This window comes from Doryrhamphus excisus, chromosome 1 (assembly GCF_030265055.1).
Source record: "Doryrhamphus excisus isolate RoL2022-K1 chromosome 1, RoL_Dexc_1.0, whole genome shotgun sequence".
NCBI lineage: Eukaryota > Metazoa > Chordata > Actinopteri > Syngnathiformes > Syngnathidae > Doryrhamphus > Doryrhamphus excisus.
The window spans coordinates 34,972,014-34,992,238 of NC_080466.1; the positions used below are offsets into that span (position 1 = coordinate 34,972,014).

Below are 20,225 nucleotides of genomic sequence, written 5' to 3' on the forward strand. Positions count from 1 at the left end.
ATGAAAAATAAATAAACAAATCAAGAATAAAGAAAATCAATCAATCAGTAATAAATCTAATAATAATAATAAAACGGCAAATAATAAAAACTTAAGAAACCACATATAGTTTGTGGGTAGACAAATGATTTTTTTCAGATTAAAATGAACAAAGCATTATTAGAGCCCTGTAGACATGACAAAACACGACTATAGTCACATTTATACTCTTTTTTTATTTACAACATATTGCGCAACTGCAGGGTCTTGAGACACATGCTAACTCGCAAACTAGAGAGCTAGCGACCTAAACGGTAGCCTTCAAGTTATTTCCTTTAAACTTAAATAGCCAAAAACTTACCACTTCCACACGGGTAGGGAGGATAACTATTAACAGTTATTTAACCTTTAACATGAACATTAATCAAACGTAATAATTTTTTCTGGGTACATGATACCATACAGCATCCATATCAAACTTGTGCGGGCCGCACTAACATTAAACTTTCATATCAAGACGGGGGCCTCAAACTAGTGTCCTGCGGACCACATTTGGCCCGCGAGCCGCGTGTTTGAGACCCCTGTTTTAAAGTCTCCCTGAAGCCACGCCCACTTTTGCGTGTCCAATGATCCGACTTTCACATCTGGTGGGCGTGGCCTCAAATAGCAACAGGTGTATTACTTCCGTCCCAGCACACCTACCAAACACATTTTCTCCCTCCTTTCGTGTGTACGCATTATTTTTGACGCTTTTGAAATACTTTTACTTTACATTACTTAAGAATCTTCTTCTAAATGTAGATGTCGCCATCTGACCGGAAGCTGCTACTCCAAAACGATTTCCCTAGTTATGTTTTTTTGGAGCCCTCAAACTTTCATGCTAGCTGTAACAGTGTAACACACCTGCTCACAAAGTTTACATTTACAGCAAATATTTCTACGATGGTTCCTAAACATGGACATTTTTAACCAGCTGAAGTAAAGAAGACTTTATTTGTGGAGCCATGATGGACCAATCGGTTCTGGATCGAAGTCTGGACCGTTTGCTGCTTGTGCTCCTCTCTGGTAAGTTGTACAGTATGCTAATACGTGATAGCAAACATATCCTTCGACTTAAATAGGTAAGGTACTTATTTATCATTATATATATGTACTTAAATTCATTAGAACTGCTCTGCATCACACTGAGAGCTGGTTATATTGCCTATAAAACCCTCTCCTTTAGCTAAAAAGGGTAACCGAAATATTAGTATGAAATATGGTGTATCCTGAAAACACTGTTTATTTTATTTAAATATTTACAAAATGTGAGTATTATCCGCCATCTTAAGTTGTTAGTTACAGAACCATGTTTGTATACCCCTCCAAAAACATTTTATTGATCGACCTACAAGTATGAAAATGAGGGAAAAAAATCACATTTCCTGAGCTAGTCCTTAAAATTGTCTTTGGGATGATTACCTAGCATGTGAATCATCTCAGTTATTTTACTGTAATTGATAAGAACATTAAAGCTTACGCTTATTTTTTGGGCCTTTGTATTGAGTTGTGGACTCCTGTAGAGCAGCTAAACACAATAACCCGCACAGAAAGTTTTCTAGATCTTCAGAATCCAGTGTGGGTAACACTATTTCCTCCAAAAACTAAAAAAAAACAACAAAAAACTACAGAATGTCTGCAAAATCTGCAAAAAAAATCAGTCCACATCTTAGTGTGCGTATTAGTAAAATATCTTGTATCATTCAACATTACAGCTTTTTTTTGCGAAATATCAACTTTTAGATAGTATATTAATATGCCATGAGACAGTAAAAATGACACCATTGTTGTATGTGAGGGCGGCACGGCGGTCAAGTGGTTAGCGCGCAGACCTCACAGCTAGGAGACCAGGGTTCAATTCCACCCTCTGCCATCTCTGTGTGGAGTTTGCATGTTCTCCCCGTGCATGCGTGGGTTTTCTCCGGGTACTCCGGTTTCCTCCCACATTCCAAAAACATGCTAGGTTAATTGGCCACTCCAAATTGTCCATAGGTATGAATGTGAGTGTGAATGGTTGTTTGTCTATATGTGCTCTGTGATTGGCTGGCCACCAGTCCAGGGTGGCCTGAAGACAGCTGGGATAGGCTCCAGCACCCCCCGCGACCCTCGTGAGGATAAGCAGTTGAAAATGAATGAATGAATTAAAGGGGACCTATTATGCTTATTTTTTGGCCCTTTGTATTGAATTGTGGACTCCTGTAGAGCAGCTACACACAATAACCCGCACAGAAAGCTTTCTAGATCTTCAGAATCCAGTGTGGGTAACACTATTTCCTCCAAAAACTAAAAAAAAAACATCAAAAACTACAGAATATCTGCAAATAAAATCAGTAAAATATAAAATATCTTGTATCATTCAACATTTCAGGTTTTTATTGCGACATATCAACTTTTAGATAGTATATTAATATGCCATGAGACAGTAAAAATGAGCCGCGGGTTGGACACCATTATTGTATGTGACACGAAGCCTTGTCTTGAGTCTCAGACGCCAGTTTGCAGGGGTTGATAAGATTATTGATCCCCAGGAGCGATATCCGGCCTCCACTTGGCCGAGGCGTGGGACACAAACACCAGCTCGGGTGAAAAGGGCCTCACCGTCACGAAGTCAAACATTTGTACTTTGATTTTCCTTTTGAACCATAGCGGTTACTGATTTGTGGGTCTGATTAATGATTATGCTGCCGATGTAGACCACACAGAAGCTCAATGTGAGTGAAGACACGCTCCCTGTGGGAAACATTGAAATAGGTCCACGCACACACGGCGCAGACAAATACAGACCTGTTTGAACACACCACTTTGCTACCACACAGGATTTTCCTGTTTGGTGGCTGCAACTCACAATGATAAATATCTTTACGGAACCATTAAATGCAGAAAAGACAACTAATTCCAACCCGATCTGATTAATTTTATCTTAGATTGAAGCATCCACCATTTGACATGTTTTATGTTTACACTGCTTGATGCAATTTGGATCAGATCTCGTTCAAACTTACAGTTTTTTTTATTTTACCAAACATGGTACAGGTAGTACACACTTATTATGTCATTAACGTATAACTGTAGACAAGGCAGTGTTTCCCATACATTCATACATTTGTGGAGGCCCGCCACAAATACATTTGGTGCCACCCGTTCACCCATGCTCAGACTTTTGGAGAATCTGACATGGAAGCACATATCGCTCCTCTCAACAAGTAACGAGTGCTGCTAAAAACACTCACAAGCGACTACGTCCTATTTGTGACATTCATTCATTTTCTATCGCTTATACTCACAAGCGTGGCAGGGGTGCTGGAGCCTATCCCAGCTGTTTTCGGCCGAATGGGGTACACCCTGGACTGGTGGCCAGCCAATCACAGGGCACATATAGACAAACAACCATTCACACTCACATTCATACCTATGGACAATTTGGGGTCGCTAATAAACCTAGCATGTTTTTGGAATGTGGGAGGAAACCGGAGTACCCGGAGAAAACCCACGTATGCACGGGATTGAACTCGGGTTTCCTAGCTGTGAGGTCAGCGCGCTAACCACTCGACCGCCATGCAGCCCGAGAGTCTGTCATTGATTTAAAAAAATAAATACAGTGGTGCCTTGGTTAGTGTCATTAATCCGTGCCAGAAAGTCCAACTCAAACCAAAACAAACTCTAACCAAAGAAAAATTTCCCATGGAAAGTAATGTAAATCCAATGAATCTGTTCCATACATCCCAATATTTATAGTTTTACATGCAGAAAATGATTCAAAAATAATAATAAAAAAAAGATAAATTGACGGACAATTTGGAGTGGCCAATTAACCTAGCATGTTTTTGGAATGTGGGAGTAAACCGGAGTACCCGGAGAAAACCCACGCATGCACGGGGAATGAGAGATGGAATTGAACTCGGGTCTCCTAGCTGTGAGGTCTGCACGCTAACCACTCGTCCGCCGTTCACTCACTTTTTACAAATGTGTCATGGCCAGATTTACACATTCCCTAATTGGGGCATAACAGTGTGCCGCAAATAGATTGCAGACCTGCGGGAAACAATACAAGAACACGGCACGCAAACAAGCAAACCAGTGAAAACATGTTTTTAATACTTTGGTGGAGGTAACACCAGTTGTTGACTCATGTTTGGAAGAGAAGCCGTACACTCGAAGAATGCCACGCGGCCGCATTCTGTTCCGCTGCTGACTCGCTTTGCTTCACCACGCCTGATGAGACGGATTCATCGCCAAATGTCACTTGCTTGTGTCGCAACACAAGATAGGTGGTCCAACTTTCGTTTTCTCCGTTTCTATCTGATGATATCCGGGAGTATTGTGTCAATTGAACCGACTACTTGCAAAAGCAATACCTGTGTGTATTCATGACAATGTCAGTCACCAATGAAGTGATTGACAAACAGCAGATGGTCTGCTGGGCCAGTCCTTGTGGGAAAAAGAAACTGTCCCAAAAGATCTGTAACCTGCACATTGGTGAAGCTGCGTTTAAATACCAACAAGCGTCATGTTCACAAACCAATCATTTTTTTCTCATCACCTACAAAGCTTTTCATAATTTGACCCCCCCATATATCACAGACCTCCTTCATCCACACAATCGCCCCACGTCCCCTTCGCTCCTCAGACTCCAACCTCCTGGCACTCCCCTGTAAGACCAAGCTCCGAACCTGGGGAGACAGAGCCTTCTCCATCGCTGCCCCCACCCTCTGGAACTCTTTGCCCCATTCACTCCGTGCTTGCCCTGACCTTCCCACCTTAAAAAAACAACTAAAAACCCACCTCTTAAAATCTGTTTTTAATGTCTAACTTTTTATACCTGACTGCTGTGCCCCGCCCCCCCGCTTTTAGCCTTGTTTTTTTAGCTCTGAATTAATGTTTGGATATTGTATTTTAATGCATCATTTACTCTGTTTTTACTCAACTCTATTTATATTTCTTTTTTTTCTCTACTGTAAAGCTTTGAGTACTTGGAAAAGCGCTATACAAATATAATGTATTATTATTCATTCATTCATTCGTTTTCTACCGCTTATCCTCACGAGGGTGGCGGGGGTGCTGGAGCCTATCCCAGCTGTCTTCGGGCGAGAGGCGGGGTACACCCTGGACTGGTGGCCAGCCAATCACAGGGCACATATAGACAAACAACCATTCACACTCACATTCATACCTATGGACAATTTGGAGTGGCCAATTAACCTAGCATGTTTTTGGAATGTGGGAGGAAACCGGAGTACCTGGAGAAAATGGAGAAAAAACATGCAAACTCCACACAGAGATGGCTGAGGGTGGGATTGAACCCGGGTCTCCTAGCTGTGAGGTCTGCGCGCTAACCACTAGACCGCCGTGCAGCCCTATTATTATTATTATTTCCTCCCACATAATATTATAATATTATTAATATTAAATGCCATGTCTTCCTACTGTGTGTGATTGTGTGTGTGTGTGTGTGGGTGGGTGTGTGTGTGTCTAGTGTGGAGGGTGGGAGGGAGGGGCTTTCTTTTGTTTCTTTGTTTTTCCTTTTAATTGTGGTAATTGTTTTTAATTCTGTAAAGCACTTTGTGTTGCATGTCTTTGCAGGAAAAGTGCTATACAAATAAAGTTGATTTGATTTGATTTGAATATTATTCTTTTCTCCCTCCCTCCTCAGTGACGTGCGCTAAAGGCGTCTTCGTCGAACCCTTTAAAGCCGTCACCTTCCAGCGCTCCCTGGCCGAGAGTCCCACCAGGCTACCGTGTCGCTACCAGTGCCTGGTGGGCGAGCAGGTGGTGCAGGTCACATGGTACAAGGAACAGCGGGACGGCACCAAGGACCAAATCATCACCGCCCACTTCATGGACGGACACACAGGTAGGAGGCACCGCCTTGATGGCACCGCCGAGCCAAGCGTCTCCTGCTTCATTTCCTTCCTCCATCAGAGTTTGGACGCTACTCGGGCCGCGTGAGGTTTGAGAGCGGCAGACCCACAGAGAACTCGGCGCTGCTCATCCCCAACACGGAGGAGTCGGACGACGGCACATACACTTGCCACATCTCCACCTTCCCCAACGGGAACTTTGAGAGGCGCATCACGCTCACTGTGTGGAGTAAGAATCCTACGCTTCTTTGCCTTTTACCACATTTACCATTCAGACCCGATTTAAAAAAAAAAAAAAAAAAAAAAAAGTTGAAGGTCCGCTATTAAAATGTACTTCATTATATACATTATTATAATAATAATATTTCTCCCTAGAACCTTAATATGACCTATCTTTTCTCACTTTTGTCCTCCCTCATGGACATGATGCCGTTTCTGACCTGCCCCAGCACACAAAAAAGGCTTTGCTACACATCTTGAAATAAAGCCTGGCGTTCTGACAACTACACGTCATTTAGCTGCAGACGTGGGAGCTGTACGTTTGAGCACCTGTTTTTTTTCTCCATCAAATATACCGAGCTAACATGATGTTGAGTGTGACGTTAGCACTGTAATGGTAATGGTTTAATTTCATTTGAACATGCATCAGATTACAATTGAGTGCATCCCATAATCAGTTCACAGTTCCACATGTCCAAAAGGAGTAGGAAGAAGCAAAGCTTATTAAATCCTACCCCTCCATCTGGTACTTTTACAATCACTAACTGTTACATTTGTTCACTTCCTGCTTTCCATAATACAGTTTTTTGTTTTGTTTTTTTAAATAATGTACCTCGCACCAAAGTAGGAGGTGATATGAGCATCCAATGCCATAATGGGTACCATAGTAAGTGTCAATATAGTGATATATATATAGCACATCATGACTGGTTCAAGACTCTTCATCCTTGTATTTAGCAAACATCAACTGCTTGTATTGTTTCTTGAATTGGCTCATCGTTGTGCATTGTTTGAGGTCCTTACTCAATCCATTCCATAGTTTGATTCCACATACTGAAATGCTATGGCTAGCATAACGTAGTCCTAGCATAGAAGTGTTTCAAATGTACTTCTTCCCTGAGATCATATTTCTCCTCTCTTGTAGAGAAGTATTGGATGACATTTTTAGCTAATTGGTTATTTTTAGCCTTATGCATTATTTTAGCTGTTTGAAGATGAACTATATCAGCAAGTTGAAGTATTTGTGATTTTAGAAATGAGGAGTTAGTATGTTCTCCGTAGGCGGCATTATGAATTATCCTTACTGACCTTTTTTGCAGTACACTTAGCGAGTGAAGATTGCTTTTATAGTAGTTATTAGCCCATATTTCCACACAATAAGTAAGATATGGTAGAACCAGAGAGCAATAAAGAGTGTGGAGTGATTTCTGATTGAGAACAAATTTTGCTTTGTTCAATATATTTCTGGCCACCTTATGTTGTATATTTGTAATATGAGGTTTTCCAGCTCATATTTTCATCTATTGTGATCCCCAGAAATGTATTTTCTTTCACCCTTTCAATGTCCACACCGTCTATTTGTATTTGCTGGTACGTGTCCTTTCTGCTGTTACCAAACAGCATGATTTTAGTTTTACTTAGGTTCAAGGACATTGTGCTAAGCTAGTGTCGCTACTGTTTGTTTCGTCCTGTCCCACTCCTTCATGTTAGGTTGTTGTACAGTACATCAAAAATGGCATATATTATGTTGCACAAGTGCAGAATCACAGTGTAGACGTGGATAAAGTACACACTCTGGCGGAGGGAGGCTGAGACAAATACAGCTCATTAATGTTAAAGCTACAGGCACACATATTGTAGCCTTACTAAAACATTCTAAATTCCAGCATTGAGGTTAACGCACTACCAAGACACTATTGTGGCACCTGACAAAACATGACTGGCTGTTTACTGGCTCATGCCTTGTTTATCTGAAGACGCCCTCCCGCCTGACAATCACTCACAAAACAGGCAGTGCTGTGGTGTCACGTTTTTGTGCAGTTTCTGTCGGCTGAGCGTCCACAGATTTTGCACCATTCTTTGCACCTTGAAGGCACAATAGCCATTGTTTATTGAGAATGCAAAACTCCTTCCTGTTCAGTGCACGCGCCAAAGTGTGGGCAGATGCTGGTTTGTAGTCACCTGGTTGGTTTGGGAGTGAATCACCGCAGTCCCGTGTGGAGACTAATTGGACAAAAATGTTGATGTTTGGCTTGAAGAACCACCTGAGAGGAGTTGTTGCCTTTAATAGAGAGAATAACAAATAACAAACAAAGCAAAACTTTGGGTGTCTATCTTAAATAAATTACTTCTAATTGCAATCACTTAGGGTAATTATAGAAGAAGAACCATTTAGAAATAATCTGTACCATAATGACCCAGCCTTAAATATGATGTTATGCTCTCACACTTTTTTAAGGCAATGGAAATGTTTTATTTGAACATGCATACAAATCACATGCAAAAAAGGAGTAGGAAGAAGCACAGCGTATTTAATCCTTACATCATATCTCCACTGCGACTGCAACGATTATTCGAATAATTCAAATACTTCAATTAAAAAAAAAAAATTACGTCACCTAAACTCAATGCTAACCAGTAGTAGAGCATGCATGGATGCATATAACAGATGCATATAATGCAACATAATCTGCAAATAATACATAGTGTATATATTCCTAACAATAACCACCAGTTACACTATGTAATATTAATATTGAAGTATTTCTCACCACCTTTTGTTGTATACTTTTGAGATTTCCAGCTTATTTTTTCATCTGTTATGATCCCCCAAAATGTCGTTCACCCTTTCAATATCCACTCCATCTGTTTGTATTTGCTCATATATGTCCTTTCTGCTATTAGCAAACAGCATTATTCTAGTTTTACTTGGGTTAAGGATCATCTATTTTTATCAAATCATATTTTTAATATGACAATTGTTAAATTTGCTCTTGCGTGCTTTCCCCAGAACAAAACGCAGTGGTATCGTACTCAAAAAACTTTAAGGCTTTTGTCACTTTACAGATGTCATTCAAAAATTTTGGTCCCAGTATTGACCCCTGGGGTACTCCACATTTAATATTTAAACATGCAGATGTGTAAAACATAATAAAAACATAATGTCACTCATTCTTTTTACACATTTTGTTACGCAACAGCCTTATTCCTAAATAAAATTCATTTCTTTTAATGTATTAAATGTATTTTTAATGTTATTTGTAATGTTCTTTTAATGTATTTTTTTTAATGTATTAAAAATAAAAAAAAGATTGCAGCCTCACATCTTCTTAGAAATGATGACCCCATTCCTCTTTGCGGCACCTCTCAAGTGCCTTCAGGTGGGGTGGGACGCATTGGTGCACAGCCAACGTCTTCCAAGATGTTAATCAAAGTCAGGTTAGGACTCTGAATACTTTCCGGATACACAAACTAGCGCCGTGCAAGTCTCCGCCAAGCAAACCGGAGGCATCATGTCACAATAGTACTAAAGAAATGGATGCTAACTTAATTGAAACGCTTGATTCTGACGAATTTTGAATTGCCTCTCCCCCTTTTTGCTTTCAGTTCTACCCATTTCCTCCCTGGAGCCGGTGGTCCTGACGGAGGGTCAGTCGTTCCGTGTCGCCGCCTCATGTCGCGCCGTGGGCCGGCCGCTGCCCACCCTCTCCTGGGACACCGACCTGCCGGGCCTGTCGCAGAACCGCACCAACGAGGGCGGCTCCGTGTCCAGCTACTACTCCCTCCACCCTCTCCGTAGCATGAATGGGAAGCGGCTCGACTGCATGGTGCGGCATCCCGCCCTGGAGCGCCCACGCAGGATCTCCAACAAGCTGGTGGTCCACTGTGAGTACGCTTTGGAGGGATGAATGTATCAATGCTAAACTCTGACATCCATCACCATCTGGTCACTGTTTACAATTATCTATAGTCCTAATGGGATTGTAGGACAATATTGAATATGAAGTGGTTTTACTTATGCTTTTTAGCCTATGCATTTTTATTTCTTGGGCTGCACGGCGGTCTAGTGGTTAGCGCGCAGACCTCACAGCTAAGAGACCAGGGTTCAGTTCCACCCTCGGCCATCTCTGTGTGGAGTTTGCATGTTCTCCCCGTGCAAGCGTGGGTTTTCTCTGGGTACTCCGGTTTCCTCCCACATTCCAAAAACATGCTAGGTTAATTGGCCACTCCAGATTGATTATATGTGCCCTGTGATTGGCTGGCCACCAGTCCAGGGTGTACCCCGCCTCTCGCCCGAAGACAGCTGGGATAGGCTCCAGCGCCCCCGCGACCCTTGTGAGGAAAAAGCGGTAGAAAATGAATGAGTTTATTTCTTGGTGGATAGATGGATAGATGGACCTATTATTATGCTTTTCCAGCTGCACGGTGGTTGAGTGGTTACCGCGCAGGCCACACAGCTACGAGACCTGAGTTTGATTCCACCCTTTGCCATCTCTGTGTGGAGTTTGCATGTGTATGAATGTGAGTGTGAATGGTTGTTTGTCTTTATGTGCCCTGTGATTGGCATAAGCAGTATTAATAAATGCATATTATTATATTGTACAATTATATTGTATTCTCATGTTAAATCAGCATCAGCTTGTGCGACCAATCACAGTGGTGTGGCCGGGGGTGGAGTAAATTAAACAGACCGTTTGGGTGGGAAGCAGGAAGTACCGCAGAAAGAGGTACAGAACCTGGAGGATATAGAAAGCTTTCTGCGTGGGTTATCGTGTGTGGCTGCTCTACGAAGTACAGAAAATTAGCAAAATAGGTCCCCTTTAAGAATTACTGGTTTGTTATGCTAGTCTTGTGTTTAATGCTGCCGTGTTTGTCCCTGTGAGACCCCCCAGATGCCGACATCTCTGCCTCGACAGATGACTGGTTTGCTGGGTTGGAAGATGGGGAGCTTACCTGCGACGCCGGCGGCGGCTTCCCTGCGCCCCAAAACACCACCTGGACGTGGTGAGACATGCACCACGTCGCCACGACAGACATGGTGCAGTTAAAAGTTAGGAGAAGATTAAACGCAGTGTGTAAATTAAATGGTCAAAAACAAAAGTGTTATTGTTAGACGCCACGGTCTCAAATCTCACGCCGACAAAAAATGCATGCAGCACAAAGTGGGAATAGACTTTTTGAAAATGTTTTTTTTTGGTCGTAAATAAGCCAAATAATCCTGGATCACAAAATCAACAATTAACAATCTTGACAAAACAGATTATTATACAATGACAAGCGACAAGCTAAAAAACATCAATACGCACACCTTGGTTTTGAACTGTCAAGGACTACACTGTTAAAAATGTATGCATTAAAATAAAGTGAAATCCCACTTCTAAGAAATTGCATGATAGCAGTTGGCTCGGAGGCGTTTATGTTGATGTGATGCTAATAGATTCAAATGCTCAATAATGAAGCGTCATCTATATCTCCCATCTGCTTTCCATTCCTCCACTGTGCAGACCAGCTTTGGAAAGCTCAGGTGGGCCTGAATGCGGGATGAATGGATGGCGGTCTAGCCGAGAAATATAGTCTTAAAACGGAACTGAGGCAACATGATCCATCTCTGTGGACTTGTTTCTTTTACGTTGGCTGCCTTTGAGCTTTTTCATGCTTCAGGTTGATCCAGTGTTCCATTCTATTTGGCATATACTGTATTTTTGTGTCTGCTTCCTGCTCTGACACTTCTTCAGCCAAAAAAAATATATGCATGAGTCAGCGTATTTAATTTTTTTTTAACGCTAATATTTTTTTCAACAGGAGGGGTGGAGCTTTGCCAGAAGGTGTCTTGACGGTTGGAGAAAAACTGATGTTCAGACGAGGCCTCCGCCTGAATGACAGTGGCCTTTACAAGTGTGTGGTGACCAACACTGTGGGCGCGGCACAGGCCGAGTACTTGATGACCGTAACGGGTGAGGAACGTTTGTTTGTGTTTTAGAGGGAGGTAATGATGACATACTATAAGTTGCCAGTTGTTGAATTTTGTTGTCTTTTTTCTTTTACAAAGATAACAAAGCTAACCTTTTAAGGTGTTTATTTATTATGATCTTTTCCCACTTTTCTGACCTATAAATGTAGTTAGAATGTTGTATTCTTGTGTTAAACGATGCCAAAGTTTCAGATAATGAGGTGTGTGCATTTGGAAGTGAGCCCTAAAAGAAGTTTGGGATGTCTCAAAACGCTCGGTTTCTGAAGGCGTGGTAAAACTGCCTCTTCGTGATGTCACAGAGGAGCGGACTTCCTTATATGGGCGTGGCTGTAAGCCAGATAAGCTCTCTGCCCTCCCCCAAGCTCTGCTTCTCTGTTTACGTTGCTAGCAATGGCTGATAAGGGAAAACCATGTTTGTTTACAATTCCTAAAGACAGCAAGTAAGGAAGTCATGGAGCAGAAGCTCTTGTCTGTGTAGCATTATAGAGTGTGCATACAGGTAGCGGGGTTCCCACCACAATTAGTGGCTCTACTTGAGTTTTTTTAAACACTGGTAGTCCCGCAAAAGACGTTAAACGTTACTAATGCTGTAGAAAACCTAACACTAAAATGTCAAAGCTACTTATTGAGAGACATCTTTCCTTTAGAAACTGTCCAGTCTCTACTTCCGGATCGGATTCGTGTTCCAACACACATGACTATATGTTAAAAGCGGACAATTTAAAAAGATACATTGCCGTTTATTATCAACTCCTACAAAGTCGGGTCCGCATCTAGCGGCCCAACAAATTCGGGAGTGTGACCAACCACAGCGGAGTGGGCGTGCCTGGAGGCGGGGCGTGGGTGGACTACATCAAAACAGACCGTTTCCATGGGAAGCATGAAATCCAAAGAAATACAGCTGAACAGGTGCAGATTCTGGATGAACTAGAAAGCTGTCTGTGCTAGCTCTCTATCGTGTGTAGCTGCTCGACAGGAGTCCACAACTCGACCCCACAATGCGAAGGGCCGAAAAATTAGCATAATAGGTCCCCTTTAAATAATAACATGTCTACATGTTTGTCAAATAGCTTTAGTAAAACACATGTACACAAAAATACAATCATGATTATTTTCGATTAATCTGAGGCAAAAATGCCCATCACTGTTTTCCAAAACTGATATGTGTGAATATCTTGTTTTGGCTAAAACGCGAAGTTAATAGGTTTGCTTTCATGGATGACCAAGGAAATAAAAAATATTAACATTTGAGAGGCTGAAATCAGAGGATATTTACATGATTAATCAAAATAGTTGTTTATTAATATGGTAATGGTTTAATCATTAATCATCTACGCTATATTATTGTATATTATGTTATCATTACATTGTAGTTGTATATAATTCATTTATTATTTAATTTTATGATTATTTCATTTACCATTAAACCCTCACTATATTATCAAACAAGAATTGCACAAATAAAATGAAAAATAATATAAAAAATGTTAGCATTATTATCTGTAAAGGGAGAATGTGATGTGTATGGGCACCTAATGAAGTTGCGATGTTCTACACTGCAAACACGTTGCCATGTTTGATAGCCTCTCTCTTTGCAGAGAAATCCCATCGCAAGGAGACGTCCTCATCTGACAGCCTGCTGCTGATCATCATCGGCGCTTCGGCCGCTGTCGTCATCCTGGTCCTGGTCGTCGTGGTGCTGCTAGTCCTACGCCAACATCGGCATCGCAGCAAGAAGCTGGAGATGGAACTCAGCGAGAAAATGTGAGCCCTGGGCCATCGGGAAAAATGGCTACCTTGATTCACATGCTTTTTAAAATTTCACAGCAGATATTTCTGTATGGCACGATTTTCATAGGTTACATTTTTTAATGAAAATTCTTGTCAAAAATAATTTGAACCACAATATGGCGAGAGATGACTGTACTGTATATCGTATGCCTATAACCTCCATCTCCATCAGCAGTGCATCAATGGTGACTTACCCCCCCCCCCCCCCCAACATGGTTGTGGTTAGTTGGTGTGGCCAAAAAGAATAATTTGACTTAAAACAATCAAAACAATATTCGTTCAAAAGAGTAATACATTTGCATCACATAAATTCCTCCAAAAAAAACTTAAATTTTAAGAAAAAATGTACATTGTCGAAAAAGTAATACAATTTAATGTTTAAAAAAAAAGTAACGACCCACCCACCATTATGTCCCGATTAATTTTTTATGAAAATTACTGTCAAAATTATGTTTGTTTTTGTACACCATCTCGATTATTGTATGGCTAAACAGTGCATCGAACAAACTAGTCCTAACGAGGAATTGAGTGCCCAAAGTAAGCAGACTCGGTCAGCATGGATAGTGGTTCTTTTACAGTTGGGACACCATAGACAGATTCCAAATGGGGTATCCTTTTCTCCGTGTCTGTGTCCTTTATTCGTTGGAGCAGGCTCTATCAAGCACCATGCTCCCGAGCTGAGGTGTTCATGAACACTACGTATCTTTTAGAATGGGCTTTCGTAGAGTCCCTCTGTCATGTTGTTTTCTCGCAAAAATGTAGGACACCGCTGTGGAGTAGCGCGGTCACGACAGTGTGACGTGTTTTGCCCTAAAGCGACGTCTTGCGCATGAGTGTGAATGCATCAGATGACCTAAACAAAGTTGTGTGAGCACACAATCGACCAAGACAAGTTGGCACTGCTGCCCTGTTTCTACCCACTGACAGCCGCTCAAAACAGAGTCATATTTTAAACATGGCACTGAACATGGTGTGTGTGTGTGTAAAAATTGTCCCAGGGAATCAAGGTCTCATTTTTCAGTGATTGACGTTTTAAGCTGAATTGTGCAGCCCTATTTGGGGAAAATGAGTATTTACTTAAACTGCCCGTATTGCTTCTCTTCAGGGAGGAAATCAACAATTTGTCTAGACAAGCTTCCTTCAGGAGGCTCAACTCTGTCAGCTCTGACCCACGAGCGCAGGTACACACACACACGTAACACACGTAACCCACACTTAGTCATTACGAGAATGAATGAGGATTAACTGGAAACACGGGGTCATTTCTAAAAACAGAATCCGATACACACATAATGCTAAACATTGTGTTATATGTGCAGTGGTGTGAAAAAGTGAAAAAAGCTGATTTATTGTGTTTTTTTGCAGGTTTGTCAAATTTAAACGTTTCAGACCGTGAAACAAATTTAAATAAAGTCCTGATCAAAATCTTAAGTCCAGTTGAAAAATTTCTAGAATATGCATGTAGCACATTCATTCGCAAATCAATGAATAAATCTGAAACAAATGTGACAAACATGCAAAAAAAACCCCACACTGTATATATATTTATTTCCACTTTATTCTTGTGTTATTTGGTGAATTCTTATTAAAAGTGTTGAAAGCTCCTGCAAACCGATCCCAACCTTGTCTCACTTCTTCACAGGCTGACGACTACGCTCTGCTCAGGTCAGACAGCCGCATGAAAAACAGCCAAAATTCACTGGTGAGTTCCCGGCAAGGGCTGTCCATGTCCATGTTTTTTTTTTTTTTATTAGTGGGACTCAAACCCACGGCCTTCAGGCTGGTCCTCAACTGGGGTTCAAATGTCTCATTGAGTAGTTATAGCCATCAAGGGGTAGGGAATACAGTAATCCCCTGCCTAGTCGTGGTTCAGCAGGAGCCTATCCCAGCTGTCAGGTACTCCCTGGACTGGTGGCCAGCCAATCACAGGGCACATATAGACAAACAACCATTCACACTCACATTCATACCTATGGACAATTTAGAGTCGCGAATTAACCTAGCATGTTTTTGGAATGTGGGAGGAAACCGGAGTACCCGGAGAAAACCCAAGTGGAATCGAACTCTGGTCTCCTTGCAGTGTGGCCTGCGTGCTAATCATTTGTCAACCGTGCAACTTCCCCAGCTTTATATTGGGATTAATTCATTTTTATGCCAAGTTACAGAAGTAAAAAAGCCACAAATCCAGCACAGGGTCTGTCTCTGAAGTCATCAGTCAACATTTCCAGCAGGAAAATTCCCGACCTGACCGTGATAAGTGAATTTCTGCCATGCCAAGTTATGGCATACAATCTTGTAAATACGGTTTGTACCATTATCAGCGCCCTCAAAAAAATAAAACAGCTATCTTAATAAAGTCATTAAAGGCAAGTAATTTAAATCACAATATGGCGAGTGATGACTGGACTGTATATCGTTTGCCTGTAACCTCCGTCACCATCAGCAGTGCATCAATGGTGACTTACCCCCCCCACCCCCCATTTCCAACATGGTTCTGGTTAGTTGGTGTGGCCAAAAAGAATAATTTGACTTAAAGTAAAGAATTTGACTTCTCAAAACAATATTCATTCAAAAGAGTAATACAGGCTGCACGGCGGTTGAGTGGTTAGCTTGCAGACCTCACAGCTAGGAGACCCGAGTTCAATCCCACCCTCAGCCATCTCTGTGTAGAGTTTGCATGTTCTCCCCGTGCATGCGTGCGTTTTCTCAGGTTACTCCGGTTTCCTCCCACATTCCAAAAACATGCTAGGTTAATTGGTGACTCCAAATTGTCCATAGGTATGAATGTGAGTGTGAATGGTTGTTTGTCTATATGTGCCCTGTGATTGGCTGGCCACCAGTCCAGGGTGTACCCCGCCTCTCGCCCAAAGACAGCTGGGATAGGCTCCAGCACCCCCCGCGACCCTCGTGAGGATAAGCGGTAGAAAATGAATGAATGAATGAAAGAGTAATACATTTGCATCACACAAATTCATCGAAAAACTTACTTTTTAAGAAAAACTATATACTATATATATACTATACTATACTACATATAAATACATCGTAGAAAAAATAATATAATTTCATGTAAAAAAACAAAAAAATGAACACCATCCCATCACCACCCTCAAAGTAATGTATTGCTATGATATTTTGTGTTGGATGTACTGTGTCGCCTTGCCTGCAGGAGCGACCCATATACAAGGGAAGCCAATCCACTCTGGGTGGGCGGTGGGCGCCCGTGGCGGGGTTGGAGGTCGATGTGATGGGGCGCCCCGTGGCCTGGCACGAGGGTGAAAACAACCCCAGGGGAGCCGGGACTGACGGCGAGAAGGAGGCGCACAGGAGGCGGACAGGGTCGTATCTGAAGAGCAGCACCATGTCACTGGTACTGGTCAGCGTCTGTTTTGACTATCCCCTCGGTAGATTTGATATGATCAAATTGACCAAGTAAGGCTGGGATCACATTGAATCCGTTGCGGCTCTGGTCCTGATCCAGTATGGCTTGTCAGTTCTTGTTTTCTTGTTTTCTTCATGCTGAAGCATTCAGCATTCTGGCGGCCACAACAGCGCATCAACAAATTCAGTGTGAGCCTGAGTTAACGTTGCACACCACTAGGGGGCAATATTTAGCACTACTTAAAAGGTTTTCTATCGAATATTATTTTATTTTATTGGCATATATATTATATATATTTTGGTGAAAATCCCAAAAAATCTGAATATAGCTTATGAAAAAAAATTGTAATGAGTGATTGACTTATATCACTCATTTGGTTTCTTCCACCCGCAGGACTCTGGTCTTCCTTCGTCCCAGCTTCCCCTGAAAGACCAGCCAGACGACGCCGTCGGACCAAGAGAAGCGGACTCGGCCCTCATCGGTGTGGTGGCTGTCCCCCCGCAGGTAGAAGACTGGAGCCACTCCCAGCTGACGCCGCCTGAGGATCTTGACGATGAGGAGGATGGCGGGTCATACCATCTGTCCGAGGCACTCACCAATCACTTCTACTACAGTAACGGCGTCCTCAGGCCCAGGCCACATTCCAACGCCATTCTGCTGCACCCTCATGGTCAGGTGATCTAGATACCCCCCCCCCTTTTTTTTTGTACAAAATAAACTGAGAGTCCACAAGAGATCGTCACCTGTGCACAACACAAGATGTCATTGCTAATGCTAAACATTTGCGTGCGTCCTGATTTTTTAAATATTTTTTTCCCGTTTCTACCATGTCGTCATAGCAACGACAGTATGGTTTTGGAGTGTTAAGCTCAAACCCCAATGTCAAAGTTCTCGATGTGGACAAGCACCATGGAGGCCATTCTAGATCCACGCATACTGTGCGAATAATTTTATAGAGGAACCTCAAAACCACTAAGAAATTGACTTCTTTCTATGGTTATCATTACACTTTTCCTCCTTTGACATCACTGGTGGGCTCAGACACAAAAATTCAAAGACAAAACAAAACACATTGAGTTAATCACTGAAGGTTGGGCGGTTCTACTGTGTCATTTTAGTCATCATAATACAAGTTCCATATGCATTATTACTGTGACAGCTGCATAGCACTTTGAGATGGCCCTCCTCACAGGGGTTGGGGGGTGCTGGAGCCTATCCCAGCTGTCTTCGGGCGATCACAGGGCACATATAGACAAACAACCATTCACACTCACATTCATACCTATGGACAATTTGGAGTCGCTAATTAACCTAGCATGTTTTTGAATGTGGGAGGAAACCGGAATACTCGGAGAACATGAAACCTCCACACATAGATGGCCGAGGTTGGACATACTATACAAATTAAATAAATTAAAATAGATATAAAATGTATCTTTAGACCATAAGATTAGACATATTTGAGAACTAGTCACAGCAGGGGTTACGGCGGAAGAAAGTTCTCTGTGCTCAGTATTGGCCACACGTGTTGTGAAGACGGGGATTTAGTCTTTATTGCAGGCAATAGGAGTTGAACCACGGCAAAACATAAATTCAACTGTCCTCCCAGCATGCACCATCACGGCTTCAGTTGCTACAGCATCCATTTGCAAATTCAAGGATCTACTTCTATGAAAGTGACAGTCTTTGTCTTTCATTTGCTTCTTGTTTTTAGTGGTTAATGACTATTTTTTGTCCATGTGTTCTGTGGACAGTCTGAGTTCCGACACTAAAATTCGACCGAAGGACCACCCGCTTCATCGTTTAACACTCACTGGCTACTAGGTACACAATCTAAGTAAATCCAATCCAAACATTCTGCTGTTTACAAAGATAAGGGAGTTTACTACTGTATTTTTGGACTATAAGTCGCACAAGGCCAAAAATGCATAATTAGGTAGAAAAAAAACATTTTTTTGCACTGGAGTATAAGTCACGTTTTTTGAGGGTAATTTATTTTACTACTTGACCAAAACAGATGTTACGTCCTCTTGGAAGGCAAGTTCTAACATTAATAAAAGAATAGACAACAGAAATGCATAATTAGGCAGAAAAAACCCATACATAAGTCACACTGGAGTATAAGTCACATTTTTTTGTGGGTAATTTAATTTAAAGGTCAGTCAGTCTGGAGTATAAGTCGCACAAGGCCAGAAATGCATAATTAGGTAGAAAAAAAGTATGTATAAGTAAGTAAGTCAGTATAAGTCGCATTTTTTGCGGGTAATTTATTTTACAAACTACTTGACCAAAACAGACATTACGTCCTCTTGGAAGGCAAGTTGTAACAATAAAAGAATAGAGAACAGGCTGAATAGGTGTAAGATATGCTAACACAATGCTAATTCAGCTACACCAAAAATAAACATGAACAGAAAAGGTGTCCAGTGTTTATGTAACATAAACACTTTTTTTCATTTATAAGTCGCTCTGGAGTATAAGTCACAGGAACAGCCAACCTATGAAAAAAAGTGCAACTTATAGTCCGGAAAATACGGTAATTACATGCACTGGTGACGTTTGACACTTTTTTACGGTTTACATAAAAAAGATTTCTTAGCTGTAAATAGTCAAGCTGCATTTGTATTATATGTCGATGTGAGAAGGTCAAATAGTCGTACAGGGAACCTTACTACCTTGCGTTTTATTGCACTCTTGAGGTGTTACTAATACACAACAGGAGTCCAACTGTGTTCATTCGGTGTGTGTTCTCAAATCCCACACAGAAGTCATTGTCCCCTCAGCTCCATGTCCTGTCTGCCATCATCAGCGCTTGACTACTTTTCTAACTACCACGGTTTTTTACCAAGTTTTTTGTTTTAATTGCGTACAGGTACAGCTGCAAAATAATCTGCCAATTTATCGAACTCAAGAAATAACTTGCAGCAAAACACTTTCCCTTCCCCTCTTCCCTCGACGCTCATCGTCGTCTTTGCCAACCAGTCTTCAATAAAGCTATCCATTTCATTCATCGTTCATACTATGCATTTCACATTGCTTTCTGTATCCAAAACTAACCGTATAGGAAATATGTTTTGTGTTAACATTTGTGGACGTCAGGAAAGGAATAATTGGACTTACTTACTTATTTCGTATGGGGAAAATTGTATTCAGTTTTTGTACAATTCCGACCCTTTGGAATTTTATTTACCGTATGTTCAGGACT

The 20,225-nt window shown here is 41.6% G+C and overlaps 1 protein-coding gene across 1 annotated transcript; it reads left to right on the forward strand.

The window, feature by feature from the left end:
• The first annotated feature begins 666 nt into the window (after positions 1-666).
• Positions 667-20,011, forward strand: LOC131098725 (nectin-4-like). The gene is made up of 11 exons (XM_058045986.1): positions 667-1,044; positions 5,669-5,869; positions 5,938-6,105; positions 9,483-9,761; positions 10,760-10,880; positions 11,679-11,830; positions 13,446-13,611; positions 14,744-14,819; positions 15,281-15,340; positions 16,808-17,014; positions 17,414-20,011. Exons 1-11 carry the CDS (start codon positions 984-986, stop codon positions 17,702-17,704), a joined length of 1,782 nt encoding a protein of 593 aa, XP_057901969.1. The 5' UTR covers positions 667-983; the 3' UTR covers positions 17,705-20,011.
• The last annotated feature ends 214 nt before the right edge of the window (positions 20,012-20,225 follow it).